The following is a 16317-nucleotide window of genomic DNA, read 5'->3' on the forward strand; positions in this document are numbered from 1 at the left end:
GGGTTGCTGGGCAGACTTTGCATTAGGGCCCATGGCTCCGCTGCTATACTACTGAGTGAACATCAGGCTACACAATCTGGCTATGGCTGGTCCTGGAGAGTGCAGAGAAGATATCATTGCATCAAAGGCATTGCTATCCCCAAAGATCAGTGGCACACGCCACAAATCTATTCTGGGGTGCCCCGGATGTCCCCAGGCAGAGTCAGAGCTGTGAAGCCTCTATGGGGGCATGCTGGGATCTGTGGTGTCTCAATGGTGGGCATGCTGGGAGCTGTGATGCATTAATGGGGGTATGCTGGGTGCTGTGGTGCCTTTATCGGGGCATGTTGGGTGCTGTGGAGCCATGCTGGGGGTATACAGGGAGCTGTGGTTATTCTATGGAGGCATGCTGGGAGTTGTGATGCCTCAATGGGAGGCCCATGGAAGCATGGGAGGGGGTCCACTAGAAGGTCAGGGAATGCTATGGGGGGCCTGCCAGGTAGCCTGGTGGCAGGCCAGCCCACCCTTGCAGAAAGCCAGACCAGCCCGCACAGAAGCCCAGTAACTCTGCCTAGTTATGTTTAAGTGGCACTGCTTACTTATGTGATATGCTTCATTTATTTATTTATTTTTGTGTTAAAGGAGAGGGGGCTTCACCAACATTTTGCTGGGAGGGCCTACTGTTATGTTCATATCAATTTGGCTTCACCCATGTCCCCACCCACATTCTGGTGCATGGTCCCACCCATTTTTTGGCTGGAGTGCCCAACAGTGCCTTAGATCTCTTAGGATCCTAGCAAAGCCCCTGCTTTGCACCTTGCATTAGTGTTTTATCTACTAAATACAATTTTAATTTATTTATAAACCTGAAGATTCTCATTTAGAAGCTGTGGTCTGTGGTAATCTTTAATATTTCAATATTGTTTACAGACACATCTCATTCAAAAGGCATTTGAATCGTCAGATGCATGTGTCCAGCGTGGATTTTGGAACAGACACCTTACAAGTGAGTGAACAGCCAACCAGCATTGGAAGGATAAAACCTGAGTTGTACAAACAGAAATCAGTAGATTTAGACGATGCCAAAAAGGAAGATACCAAGACATGTGGGAAAATCAACTTTACCTTGAAGTATGACTATGAAAACGAAACTCTTATAGTTACAATTCTTAAGGCATTTGATCTCCCTGCTAAAGACTTCTGTGGAAGCTCTGACCCTTATGTGAAGATTTACTTGTTACCTGATAGGAAGAGGAAGTTTCAGACTCGGGTTCACAGAAAGACACTCAACCCAACATTTGATGAATCATTCAACTTCCCGGTTCCATACGATGAACTGCCCAGTCGAAAACTTCACCTCAGTGTATTTGATTTTGATCGATTTTCCAGGCATGACATGATAGGGGAAGTTATATTGGAAAACCTGTTTGAGATCTCAGACCTATCAAGGGAAACATCCATCTGGAAAGATATTCAATATGCCACCACGGTAAGGTGTTTACTTCTAGTAATTTACTTATATTTTTGCATGGAAAGCAATTGTTTGATATTAGCTATGTTTTATTCTTAGCAACAACTTGTGGTAATTTATTCTGCAATCTCTTTGATTGTTCTAAATATGCACAACCACTTCCTGCATCCCAGTAATTACTTACCTTAAAGGGAACATGAAGTGAAAGCAAATGCAGAGGTTGACATATTCATTCCCTTATAAAAATGCCAGGTTCCTGGCTGTCATGCTGATCTTTAGTTGTTTTTGAGTCACACACCTGCAATAAGCATGCAGCCAGTGGAGTCAGACCAGAGCTAAAGCACCTGATCTGCATGCTCATTCTGGGCCAGTGACTTAAAGTACTAAAGCCAGAGCATCAGCACAGAAAGTCAGACAACTCACATTGTTTATAAGTGAATGAAGATCACAGTCTCTATATTCCTCTCACTTTAGATTCACTTTTAAAGAATCTAAAATCCTCCAAATGGAAGCAAGAAAAACGGGCGCCGGCGGCTGGTGGATGAAAATGGCGCCGCCATAGACTCTAATGCAATTATCATTAATACGGCAAAAAAAGGGTGCCAGATAAATATCGTTAACAACATTAGAACATTAAAGTTTTTGAAGCATTCTATTGTTTTAGAGGCTTGTAACGTTATAGTTTTTGTCATATTATTTTGTTTGTATGTACAGATTTTATGTTATCAAAGATATTATCGTTTCTATGTGTAAAAGAATGTTTCTGTAGAGGGAGAGGTTAGGGTTGGGGTGGTGGTTAGGGTTAGATATACCCCAGGGGGCGTTATATATATATATTAGGGTTAGATATAACCCAGGGGGCGTTTAGGGTTAAGCAACATGGGGGGGTGATTATGGTTAGACACCACCAGGGAGGTGGTTAGGGTTAGGTACCACCAGGGGAGTGGTTTGTTTTAGGCATAACCAGGGCAGCGTTCTGTGTTAGAGTAGGGTTGGGTTAAGCTGTATTGTTGAATTACGTAATGATTTTAACATTAATATATTTTCGTTATCAACTCCTATCTGTTTTAATAATGTTTGTCATTATTGAGATTTCGTTATTCACTGGCACCATTTCATTATCCAGCCGGGCCCTTTTTTCCTGGCGCCCTTTTTTCATGCACACCTCCAAAGTGCTGCTAATTTAGTGTGGATACTGGTCCCTCCCAGCTTCCTCCAGCTGTGGATGCTGCACTGACTCCTAGATACAATGAAAAGTAGTGCTTTGGACAACTAGGTATGCACTTTGTCACATTGGGGAACTGATGCTTGAGAGAAGGTGTTGTTTATATTTTACATCACAGATACTTACATATATCTATAGCCAGGGCAAAGCTATAACATTTTCTTGCTATATTTTATGATTCTGTTTATTTTTAAATAATTGAAGGAATGTTTGGATCCTTGAAGGCTACTCGTAACCTCCAGGTGCCTGTAGAATCAGAGAGACCAGGAGCCCAATAGCGCAGTATCGTTGGGCAAACTAGTATATAAGGGGTATAAGTAATATAATGACAAAGGTGAGTTGCAAAAACTTTCAACCACCATCTGAGCATGTGGGAATGTCCCTGCTTGGTGTCCCAGGACTGTCGATGCGGATGCTGCTTGATCGCTCTCCTTTGGAAGTGATTTAATTATATACATTTTTTTAAATAAAAAAAATCTGTGGTGTGTAACTTAACTTTAATAGCCACTAGATGGTTTACCAGGAAGTGTTTTGTTTGTTTTGGTTTTTTCCACTTTCATTCATGCTCATTCTTATGAATGGACATAGCCTCTGATCGGGGTCATGTCCATTCATTACAGGCACTGTGATTGGTTCAGGGAAGCCTTGCTTCCATTCCCCAATCGTCGAAATGGAAAACTGCGGGGTCCACAGGTTCGTGCCACGCGCAAGCATGCGCAGCGTCACTTAAACACTGGACAAGAATACTGATCGAGTTTTCCTTTAGCGGCGTCTATCTGGATGAGAGCACTCGTCCAGATAGGCTTAAGTGGTTAATTAAGATATTAACCACTTGAGGACCACAGTGGTAAACCCCCCTAAAGACCAGGCTGTTTTTTACTTAATTGGCCTCTGCAACTTTAAGGCCAAGCTGCAGGGCCGCATAACACAGCACAGCATACGAGTGATTTCCCCCCCCCCTTTTCTCCCCACCAACAGAGCTCTCTGTTGGTAGGGTCTGATCACCCCCCTTGTGTTTATTTTTTTAAAATAAATATTTATGTTGTTGTTTTTTTCTTAATCCCCTCCCCCAGCCGGCCAATCACGGCAATTGGCTGTCATAGGCTTCTGCCTATGAGAGCCAATCGCTCTCTTGTCCCCCAGTACAGCGCTGCTGCTGATCGCAGCGCTGTAATGTAAATAGATGGCGATCACGCCATCTAACAGTCTCCCGAGCGGCAATAGCCACACGGAGACTGAAGATGGGGCGGAGCTCCCCCCCCCCCCCGAGAAGGAGATGTGCGTGAACTCCTTCAGTAGCCGCCTCCAGGACCTGATGCCAATTAGCGTTAGACGGTCCTCGGGCTCCCGCCACAGCCACGCCCGTTGGCGTAGAGAGGTCTTACAGTAGTTAAAGGCACTCACACTCATGACTGAAAGCTTTCTAGACTCTTTTTTTGTAAGGTAAGACGTTACACTTCTCCCCCATATTAGAGTTTACAGTTAAAAATCATCATGGGTGCCTCCACCAGTGTCTTTTAGCATATTCTGAAATAAATTACTCATACATATTAACAAACTGACTTCAAGCACTGTGCTCTGTTTATATTTAAATCATGATAAAGCAACATATCCAATTTTTATCTGTATATACAGTACATAATGCAATCTAGATGGAGAATTATATAGGAGAGAATTTTCATGCATCATTAATACTCAGTGGGAAAATCTGCTGCATCCCAAAGCAAAAGAGAGAATAACATACAGTTCATTGTTTTATGTCAGGAGTCTATATATTCTTGCAAATTTACATTTTGTTTTCTGTACTTCATCTCTAACAGATAGAATGTAAAACAAACTGATAAATGAAAGCTGACTTGTTCATATATACTGTACATCCTTCAGTTCTTATTCTATGACCCGTATATAGGCAGTGAACTATAGAGCCAGATTTATCTCTGCTTATCTCTAGGGAATAGGGCAGAATCTGATGACATTTTCTAACCCAACTATTTGGTAGATAGAAAGCATAATTTTTAGTTCTTATTCATTTATTCACATCAACAGCTTAGCAAACAGAGATATTCACTGTGCAGATTTCTCATATCAACATAATATGCATGACTTGTTTGAATAGTTGCATTAAAATGTGAACTATTTAACTAAACTGCAGCAATATATGCCAAAGATGTATAAGTATCGCTGTTACTTTTTATAGACTGTAATGAACACACCAAGTGGAGCCAGAAGGTGGGTGAAGCTTATGTTGAATAAAATAAATAATAAATAATGGAATAAGCATGATGTCAGAAGATAGACACCAGCATACACACATATAATAAAAATAAAAAGTAAAGGGGTAGTGTATCTAAATGAAACAATTGATAAATGGCAAATGCTAGTATAGGAAAGCTCACCTAGAGATAACTTATGTGAAGACCAGCAGAAGTTGCTGCAGTGTCAATCCATGGCACATTCATAGAATTGTTACATTTTTGTGCTGGGGGTGATCATGGGGAAAGACTATACTGAGGGGTCTCCCATTATTCTCCAGGTTCTGAGGCTGTGAGCTGTAGCATGGTCTCAGAGATCAGTACCTACACTAAAGCTTGCTAGAACACAATACGAGGCAGTACATTAAAGCAAATCTGTAGTGAAGAAAAGGTCAAATCCTTGCCTATGGATAGGGAGGCCTCTGGATCATAAGGAACCTTCCTGTTCCTCCCTTGGTGTTCTGGTTTCAGCTATATTACCCTTGTTCGAATTTACCGCCTCTGGGAGCCCTTGCAAGGCATTGAGAGCACTCGTGTAAATAAGCTCTTCCTAGGACGGGTAGCTCCATGTTGTGCAAGAGCTTGGGGACACAAGTGCTAGGAGTACCTTACAAGGGCTCACAGTGGTGTATTCGACCAGTTGGCTGAACTCTAACAGGGGTGACAGCACTGGAACCAGGAAACTGAGAGAGAATTGCGAAAGGTCTTCCGGATCCAGAGCCTTCCCTCTCCATAGGTAAGTACCTGACTTTTTCCCACTTCAATTTCACTTTAAGGTTCCTGCAGCAAGATAAATATTCTGAAGGAACATTAATGTACAGTGCAGAGTTTGGAGGGGGCAATCCCTCATTAAATGGCATACTTCATTTATATTTATTTTTCAAATTTGAAATGCGGATAGATTCTAAAGATATGTTAAATCATAACAATCTGAAAATCTGGAGTTTTATTATTTTATTTCTAGCTGATGGCCCAGTGTTACCCGGGTATGTATTTGGCTCCACCCACTTTTTGTAAACTTGGCACACGTTACTCGGTGACCAAGTTTATGAGCTTTGGGGTCCTAAGTATCAATCATTTTAATTTTTCCATTTAAAAAATAAATATATATATATATATATATATATATATATATATATATATATACACACAGTAAATTGGCTGTTTGTGGCTCTTTTGTGAATTTTAACTCCAGTCACCCAATGACCAACTGTACCAGGTTGAAGGCCTTTGCCATTAACAGTGCAAGAATAGCAGCAATTTAAATATTCCGCTTGAAAATCAATAGGTGAATTTTGAGTGGCTGTTTTTCACTTCACCCACTTTCCTGAATATTAACCGGTTCAGCACCGCAGTGCCGAAAATCTCATGCATCCGAGCAACGTTCACCTCCCTTTCATTCGCCTATAACTTTATTGCTACTTATTACAATGAATTGATCTATATCTTGTTTTTTCCACCACCAATTAGGCTTTCTTTGGGGGGTACATTTTGCTAAGAGCCACTTTGCTGTAAATGCATTTTAACAGGAAGAATAAGAAAAAAAACGGAAAAAATTCATTATTTCTCATTTTTCGGCCATTATAGTTTGAAATTAATATACGCTACCATAATTAAAACTCATGTATTTTATTTGCCCATCTGTCCCGGTTATTACACCGTTTAAACGATGTCCCTATCACAATTTATGGTGCCAATATTTCATTTAGAAATAAAGGTGCATTTTTTCAATTTGCGTCCATCACTATTTATAAGCTTATAATTTTAATTAATATAATAACATATTCTCTTGACATGCATATTTAAAAAGTTCAGACCCTTGGGTAACTATTTATGTTGTTGTTTTTTTTTTTTAATTGTATTTTTTTTTTTTATAAAAAAAAGTGTATGTGGGTAATTTTTGGTGTGGGAAGGAAACTGCTAATTTTAAATGTAAAATAATATTTTTTTGTATTAAAAATGTATGTGGGTGCAGTTTACTATTTGGCCACAAGATGGCCACAGTGAAAAAAGTCCTGGATGCGAACGATCTCGCATCCAGGAACTAAAATGCTGGGGAGAAGTTTCCTGGGGGCAGAAATAGCGCGCTCTCTAGAGAGAAAGCGTCGGTATTTCTGCAGGGAAGTTAGATCGGTGAATGGGAATTATATTCCCATTCACTGATCGGGGGGCTAGCCGCGGGCAGCAGGAGCGCGCGCGGGGGCGTGCCCGGTCGCGCGCACGAGACGGCGACAGCAGCAGTGCCTATCTGGACGAGAAAGCTCGTCCAGATAGGCCGAACCGGTTAATCCCTCACTCAGTGACCAACTATGCCAAGTTTGAGAATCCTGCCATTAACAGTGTAAGAATGCCTGCAGTTTACATTTTCCCATTTAAAATAAACGGCTAAAGTTTGATTTTATTTTATGCTCCATCCACTTTCCCTGAATCCACTAACCATGGCCAACTGTGCCACATTTGGGGACTATAGCTTTATTACTGTGAGAATGGCAGCCTTTTACATTTTTTGACGTGAATGGGTGAAATCTGATTGACTGTTTGTGGTTCCACCCAGGTGTGCAGGACATGAGACCCCCAGAATATATTTTCCCAGTGTAACGATTGTGGAACTTTCCCCGTGATCAGCGCACAACGCATGGGCTGACACGGCGGAAATCCTCCACAAGCGTATAATTTGCAGGAACCCAGCAAAAGGTGCTACGCACCCGTAGAGGGAAAATTCCTGTCGGCAGATGGCGCTGGGGAGTGCAGAGGAACCAATCCTCTGTACCTCCACAAATGCCAGACAGGAATTGTACGAAACGCAGAACGCAATCGCAAGAGAGGCGATTGCGAATGAGAATGAGCAAAGGGACAGGTTGTATGTGTGTGTGCCAATCCAGTCGCCACCCCGCAACCGCACACACACAACAGCAGATATGAAATAGGAACGCGATCGCGAGAGGTGCGATCGCCAGACGAGACACAAGGCAGATCAGAACAGAATACGAGGTTAGCAAAGGCACAGCAAATAATACAATGAGGAGATACGGAAAATAACAAATGCTAGCTAACCGCGAACACCGCACTCATTCGCAACAGTGCACGCGGTTATGCGCGGTCTCCACGTGATAAGCACAATAGAGACAAGCACGCCTAACTAACCATTAACAGACAAACATGAAACAGAGGACGCGAGCGCTTGCTTAACGGTTACCTCACCGAGCCTCCAGCAAGCGTAGCAGACACACGAAAACAGGGACAAGCGAGAGATAGGATCCACAGCACTAGCGAAAAGTGGCTAGCGCGATCCAAGTACAGAGTAGCAGAACAGAAGGATCCCCAGCGCTAGCGAAAAGTGGCTAGCGCGATCCCAGAAGACAGAACAGAAGGATCCCCAGCGCTAGCGAAAAGTAGCTAGCGCGATCCCAGGAGACAGAACAGAAGAGATAGCTGGTAGCAACCACTGCACCAGCTATACTCCAAGAACAGAGATCAGAACCATTTCCTGTCGACCACCGTTAGGACTGGACAATGGCAACAAGCAAGACAATACAGAACAGGCAATACAGATAATACAATCCTAACTGCACTAGGGAAATCTGCCTAGCGCAGATTCAGGAATTACTCTAAGCTGATGTTCAAACAGAGAGCAAGGCTGACACCCCACCAGGAGCAAGGCTGACACCCCACCAGTGCATGACAACGTATGCAAATTCCTCTGCAAGCACAAGCTGCAAAACTGACAGAAGCTGTTCTTTCCAGAGTCCTGCAGCATGCAAACCTACACAATGGTCAAAAGGCTGGCTGCCTGCACAGGCAGCTGAGCAAATCACCACAGTAACCCCCCCCCCCCTCCAGGGTCGAATTCCAGACGACCCTCAAAACTGCTATTAGCAACAGACTCAAATTGAAGACTCATGAAGGTCAGGACAGCCCGACAAGGTCCAATTCCAGAGTCAGTCCACCCGAAACCGACCTCATCAGAAACAGAAGCCACCGAAACATGCCTATCAGTACCACCAGTCTCAGTATAACACCCATCAGGACTGTGAACGCCAGAGAAGAAGCCATCGACACCCTCCAGACAATACCCACCACCTTCCAAGGAGCGTCCGAAAATACCAAACCTGCCACAATACCTGTTCGAAGTGTCCCTTACAACACAAAAGCCACCGTTGATCTTATCCAGGGGACCAAGCAAAATTTCTCCCGGAATCTCCCAGAACCTTTTGAAGCTCCACAGAGATCCCAAGAGGGCAGAACAATCACCAGGCTCACATGGAGAATTACCAAGAACCCCCATGGAACCAATGACAATTCTGGATTCAGAATTACGAGGACACCCATCAAGATCAAGACTTTCAGGGACCACTTCTGGGCATGCAAGCAGGCAGGCTAAATCAGAGCATGTCTCCACCGAGGAAGCATCTGAGTACGCTGGTAGCCGAGGCACACTTGGGCTTTCTGGGTCACAGAGCACACTGGGGTACACCAGCACAGGAGAAACCTCAGGACATGTCGGGGAACTGCCAACCTCAGAGTCCGGCACGAGGAAACCAAAACCAGAACTGGGCAGAGAATCATCACGAGCAATGGTCTCAAGCACTGGACTTTCAAAAGAAGACTCGGATTCAAATTCGGAAATTTCTGTGACTGTAATATCATCATTGACTACACATGACTGAAGCTCCACCAGAGCTGAAAAGGTAGCCAGCAAGGCAGCAATGCCTACGGAAGAGGGCAACACCTCAGAAAGACTTGGGGGACAGGAGACATCTCCTACAAGTTCTGCACCCTTTGGGAGGAACTCGGAGACCTCCAGAACATCAAACAAGACCTCAGGAACATCATTTTTCAAGTTTTCTAGGAAGGATTCTGAACTATCCATGTTACAGGGCAAAACTGGAACTTTATTTTGTGGACAGGGCAGATGTCCCAGGAATGGTTCCACCATAACCTGAGACTGGATCTCATCATGATGAGGGGAATGTACAGGTATATTTACTGGAACACACACTGACTCCCTAACTTCATTCTCACTGTACCCAGAATTCTGTGTGGCAGTCAAACTAGCTTTAAACTCCAAAACTGCAGAAAAACAAGTAAAAATAGCAGCAATACCTAGACGAGCCTCTAGGGGCAGGGCAGGGCAGGAGATATTGTACAAGGCAATGTTGACTCATCCAGAGTACAGGGTGGAGAGTCAAAACTTCCCTCAGAGCAAGAAAGGGACTCACAAATGTCAGTGTGATTGGACATCATATTGTTATTCATGGTACAGGGCAGGTTCAGAGAAAGCGTCTCTGAATAAGGCAAAGAGGGTTCAGCATCAGATTCGCAAAACCGAAGCACTGTCTCACTCTTAGATTTGGCTAACAATGTCGAATCCGAGGAATCAGAACGCAAAACCTGCGAATCAAAATTCACTTTAGGTTGTGAAACTGACGCTTCTATAGCGCAAACCTCCGCGATCTGCGGAGCAGACTGCCAGGCATCTAGGACCGAAACGTTGGAGCAACTGTCCCCAGGCAACGGGCCCTTACAGGTGTGAACAGGGTGAGACAGAGACTCATATGCAGAAGAAATAGTGACATCAACAGGACAAACTTTATTAGGCATATTAAATTTACTTTTGACGCTGCATAGTCGAGAACTTTTCCCCATAGCAGGGTCACAGACGGAAGATCTCAAAGATCTGTTTCTAAATGACAAAGGATCCCACACATCCTTGAGGAAACCGGCAGACTCATGCCGATCACAATCTGCAGGAACATCCGAGAAACAGGCATCAGATCGCACAGATTCAAACTGCACACTGTCAGGAGCGAATCCTTCAGGATTCGCACAGGAATCAACCACAGCGGCACACTCATTTATTTCAGATTGCACAAAGTCAAGACTTACATGCTTTACCCCAGAAAGGCAGGAACAATCATCCGACCACGATGTCTCTTTATTGGAATCAATTGGTTGGTGTGTGTGCAACTCATCCAAAATCGTTTGCCATACATAGATCACCAGATCCACATCATCCTTGTCACATTCATCGGAATCAATCAGAAGGTACATAGAGTCAAGACAAGCATTCAAGACATCTTCGCTTTTTGCGATGTAAAAATCGCAAAAGGCTTTCCAATCAAAATCAAATTCCTCCAGCAAGGCCCCAACATCCCAGGAAGCAAATGGGGGTTCAAACAGGCCAGTATCCAGATAATCTCCATAGGGTTGGAGTTCAGGAAAAAGAACAGATTTTTTAACTGCTTTAATGTAGTGTGCGATCCTACCTATAGCAGGATCCACATAAGCTTTCCCATCCCCAGCTGAACTGTTTTCTCAATTTCTAATTGAGAATCACTTCCATTTCAGCCATGGCAGCTATCATACCTATTTAAACGCTGCAAGAAGGTCACTTGTGGCCTAGGTCATTTGGTGCCATTTAATTCCTAAGTGCCATTTATTACAAAGTGCTTTGCAACAACTTACCAAGAATTTACCAAGAATTCACCCAGGAATTCAAACAGGAATCAACAGCCAAAGGACTCTGCTGGAAACTACTACTCTGCATCCACAACTGCCTCCAATGCTGTTGCTCAAAATGCCACTGCTGGACATATGTTGCACTACCAAGTAGACTCTTTTTATGTACACAGGTTTGCTTGCACTAACTGCATACTCATATAAACTGTTTAGGAGTTGGAAATTTCCTGCTGATAATCATTGACACTTACCATGTTTACTGCACTTTTTCTTATGTTCTGCCTGTCTGCAAACATCTACAAGTTGCATTGCAATATGCATCCTCCCAGTGTACCTCACTCCATATTCATTTCATCTGCTCTGCTTTGCTCACCTTACTCAGCTTCTCATGAACTGTTAGCTCTCCTGAAATCTCTCTCTCCCTCCAGCAGCTCAAAAACCTCACAAACATTTAAATCCCATTCACATTTGCTTACTCTCTCCCTCCTACTCTTACTTGCTGCTGGTGATATATCGCCTAACCCTGGGCCACAGCCTCCTGCCAGACAAGCATCCCCTGCTGACCCGCTTCACAGCTCTCTGTCCACAAATAACTTCAACACCCATTCTCGCCCCAACCTCATTTCCATCCATCCCACTCACAAGCACATGCTCCCCCTACCCTGCGGTCTCTGGAATGCCAGATCCGTCCGCAATAAACTTACAGAGGTCCACAACCTCTTCCTCTCCAAATCCCTCACCATCCTCGCACTCACTGAGACATGGCTCACCCCCTCTGACTCTGCCGCAGAGGCTGCCCTCTCCTACGGGGGGCTTCACCTCAGTCACACCACCAGACTAGACAACAGGACTGGGGGAGGGGTGGGTCTGCTCCTCTCCCCATCCTGCACATTCCGTGTCCTCACTCCACCTTCCTCCCTACAATTCACATCATTTGAGGCCCACACTATCCGCCTCTACAATCCCCTCCCAGCCATTGTTGCAGTCTTATACAGCCCTCAGGGCTCCACACGACAATTTCTCGACAACCTTGCCTCCTGGCTCCCACACATCCTCTCCTCTGACCTCCCCACCATCATCCTCGGGGATTTCAATATACCCATCAATGAACCCAAGAACTCTGTTGCGACCCGGCTACTCGCCATAGCCAACTCACATGGCCTAGTACAACACACCAACGCCCCCACTCACACTGCACGTCACACTCTCGACCTTATATTCACTAAATCCACCACCATTGCAGACCTCGACATCGCACCATTTCCACCCTCAGACCATTACCTTCTCGCCTTCAACCTCCTCACGGAAGGCACCTCCAAACTACCCGCCCACCCACCTGGTCGATGGCAGCGAGACCTACGCAAGCTCAACCCTGGCGTCCTTGCTGACTCCCTCCATGGCCTATCCTCCACTCTCCCCACCCTAACCTGTCCTAATCTTGCTGCAGCTCAGTATCACCAAATTCTCTCATCAGCCCTAGAGAGAGCTGCTCCACCAATATTCCGCCGCAACCGACCCCCTAACCCCCAGCCCTGGCGCACTACCCATACTCGCAACCTCCAGAGGGAAACACGCACCACTGAACGAAAATGGCGGAAAACTCGACTAAACCAGGATTTCCTACAGTACAAAACTAACCTGCAGCAGTTCCACACTGCCCTTGCTCATGCGAAGCAGGAATACTTTACCAAGCTCATCGGAGCACAAGCTTCCAATCCCCGGCGTCTTTTTAGCACCTTCAACTCCCTGCTTAAACCCACCCCAACACCTTCTGTTTCCTCCCTCTCTGCCACAGATTTAGCCACCCACTTCACCAACAAAATAGTCTCCATCCGTCAGGAAATATCCAATCTTCAATCTTCACCTCCCACCTGCTCACAACCTACTCCTTCTCCACCCTATCCTCCCCTCACCTCCTTCACTCCTACTACCACTGAGGAGGTCAACCACCTACTGCAGACTTCCCATACCACTACCTCCCCCCTTGACCCTATCCCTTCTGATCTACTTCAGCCTCACTTCACGGATCTGGCCCCAGTCCTCACTACCATGTTTAACCTCTCCCTATCCACAGGCACCTTCCCCTCAGACTTCAAGCAGGCCACTGTACTGCCTCTGCTCAAGAAACCCTCCCTCGACCCCTCGCTACCCTCCAACTACCGCCCGATCTCCCTCCTCCCCTTCGCCTCAAAACTCCTTGAGCGTCTGTTTCACAAACGCCTGACCCAGTACCTCAATGCCAACTCACTACTAGACCCACTGCAATCTGGATTTCGGCCTGCCCACTCAACCGAAACGGCTCTCACAAAAGTGGTCAATGACCTTGCCTTAGCTAAAGCTGAAGGTAAATACACCATTCTCCTCCTCCTTGACCTTTCAGCAGCTTTTGATACAGTAGATCATCCCCTACTACTCCAGTCCCTCCAATCCATGGGCATTCACGATCTCGCCCTGACCTGGCTTTCATCCTACCTCTCCAACCGCTCCTTCACGACCTCCTTCAATGAGTCCTCGTCCACCCCCAACCACCTCTCAGTGGGAGTCCCCCAAGGCTCGGTCCTTGGCCCCCTACTGTTCTCCCTATACACATCCTCCATTGGCAAGGTTATCTCCTCCATGGGTTTTAACTATCATCTGTATGCAGATGACACCCAAATCTATCTCCACACCCCTGACATATCCACCACTACCATGGACAAGGTCTCCTCCTGCCTATCTGCCATCTCCTCCTGGATGTCCGCTAGGTTCCTAAAACTAAATCTAGACAAAACGGAATTTATGATCTTCCCACCCCGGTCATCCCTGGACCTCCCAGATGTGCAGGTCACTGTTAACCACACTACTATTCACCCTACCTCTCAAGCCCGCTGTCTGGGTGTCACCCTGGACTCCGCACTCTCCTTCACTCCCCACATCCAAAACCTCACAAAGTCCTGCAACTTCCACCTTCGTAACATCTGTAAGATTCGCCCTTTCCTGACCCCTGCCACCACCAAACTCCTCATCCATGCCCTCATAATTTCCCGCCTCGACTACTGCAATGCCCTTCTGTCTGGACTCCCTAAGACCCGAATAGCCCCACTGCAGTCCATCATGAATGCGGCTGCCAGAATTATCCACTCCTCCCATCGCTCCACCAGGGCGGCTCCCCTCCGTGAATCCCTCCACTGGCTTCCTATCCAGTCCAGAATCAGATTCAAGATATTGTGTCTGACCTACAAATCCATCCACAAAACCTGTCCAACCTACATTTCTGATCTTACTCAGAGATACACACCAAGCCGCTCACTCCGCTCCTCCAATGAACTTCGCCTGACCGTTCCCTGCATCACCCAGTCCCATGCACGCCTCCAAGACTTCTCAAGAGCCGCTCCGACACTATGGAACTCCCTACCTCCACCCATTAGGGCAGCCCCCTCCTTCAACACCTTCAAGAAGGCCCTCAAAACTCACCTTTTCACTCTTGCCTACCACCCCTCACAATTGCTCTAAACCCACAGCCGAACTCTGGTCCCCTACCTCTCGTGTCCCTACCTCTCCCTCTAGATTGTAAGCCTTTGGGCAGGGTCCTCACTCCTTTTGTGTCCTACCTGATCATGCACCTCTATTACTGTGCACCCATGCTATGCATTTGAGTGAACCTAACTTGCCTAACTCCATGCTCCCATCCAGTGACTGACTAAGCATTACCTTGTACTCATACTGTGCTGTGTGATCTGGTTTTCTTGTATTCCTGTATTGTCATTTTGCTGTTTGTCACCCCTAAATATTGTCTGTAACCTAAATTAATGTCCAGCGCTGCGTAATATGTTGACGCTTTATAAATACAACAAATAAATAAATAATAAATAAAATTGGGGCAAAAAAGCCGGAGACGGAACAACATCATTACAAACATCAATAGGAAGTGTTTTATTCCGATGCTTGCGTCTTTTAGTTTTTCTCTTTTTCGCCACTTTGCATGTCTGCTGTTTAAAACCTGAAGTGGCAACAGACACATTGAACTGATTGTCATACTGAAAAGTTTTGCATGGAAGGGAAAGATCAGCTGACTTATCAGCAGCTACACACTCAATCAGAGCAGGTGGTAAGCCAGGCAGTTTAAACCAGTGAGAGAATATCTCTGCAAGCAACTGATACAGATTACCATTCCAAGAATTGATTTTTAACAGATTATATGCCCAGGTGAACAAATCGTCTTTTAAGAGCACATAGGCAAACAGAAGAGCCGACGTGGACGGATCAGAAATCTGAAAGGTGGGATTCAGACAAAACCTCACACATTCAGAAAGAAATTCCGCCTTGGTCTCTGAATTAAGCCTTTTAAAGCTCTTAAAGACACAGGACCCAAACTCGACAAAATCGTACAAATCAGAATTTCCGTCCTACACTGGGGTTTTGGGTTGGGCTGTTCATACTGTAACGATTGTGGAACTTTCCCCGTGATCAGCGCACAACGCGTGCGCTGACACGGCGGAAATCCTCCACAAGCGTATAATTTGCAGGAACCCAGCAAAAGGTGCTACGCACCCGTAGAGGGAAAATTCCTGTCGGCAGATGGCGCTGGGGAGTGCAGAGGAACCAATCCTCTGTACCTCCACAAATGCCAGACAGGAATTGTACGAAACGCAGAACGCAATCGCAAGAGAGGCGATTGCGAATGAGAATGAGCAAAGGGACAGGTTGTATGTGTGTGTGCCAATCCAGTCGCCACCCCGCAACCGCACACACACAACAGCAGATATGAAATAGGAACGCGATCGCGAGAGGTGCGATCGCCAGACGAGACACAAGGCAGATCAGAACAGAATACGAGGTTAGCAAAGGCACAGCAAATAATACAATGAGGAGATACGGAAAATAACAAATGCTAGCTAACCGCGAACACAGCACTCATTCGCAACAGTGCACGCGGTTATGCGCGGTCTTCA

The 16317-nt window shown here is 45.5% G+C and overlaps 1 protein-coding gene across 1 annotated transcript in view; it reads left to right on the forward strand.

Moving 5' to 3' along the window:
- The window catches only part of LOC137545077 (synaptotagmin-6-like), a 480981-nt gene that overhangs the window by 418156 nt on the left and 46508 nt on the right, over positions 1-16317 (forward strand). The window contains exon 3 of the mRNA XM_068266184.1: positions 910-1468. Within this exon, the coding sequence (XP_068122285.1) occupies positions 910-1468 (559 nt within the window). The remainder of the gene's footprint in view (positions 1-909; positions 1469-16317) is intronic.

Source organism: Hyperolius riggenbachi, chromosome 2, assembly GCF_040937935.1.
Source record: "Hyperolius riggenbachi isolate aHypRig1 chromosome 2, aHypRig1.pri, whole genome shotgun sequence".
Lineage (NCBI taxonomy): Eukaryota > Metazoa > Chordata > Amphibia > Anura > Hyperoliidae > Hyperolius > Hyperolius riggenbachi.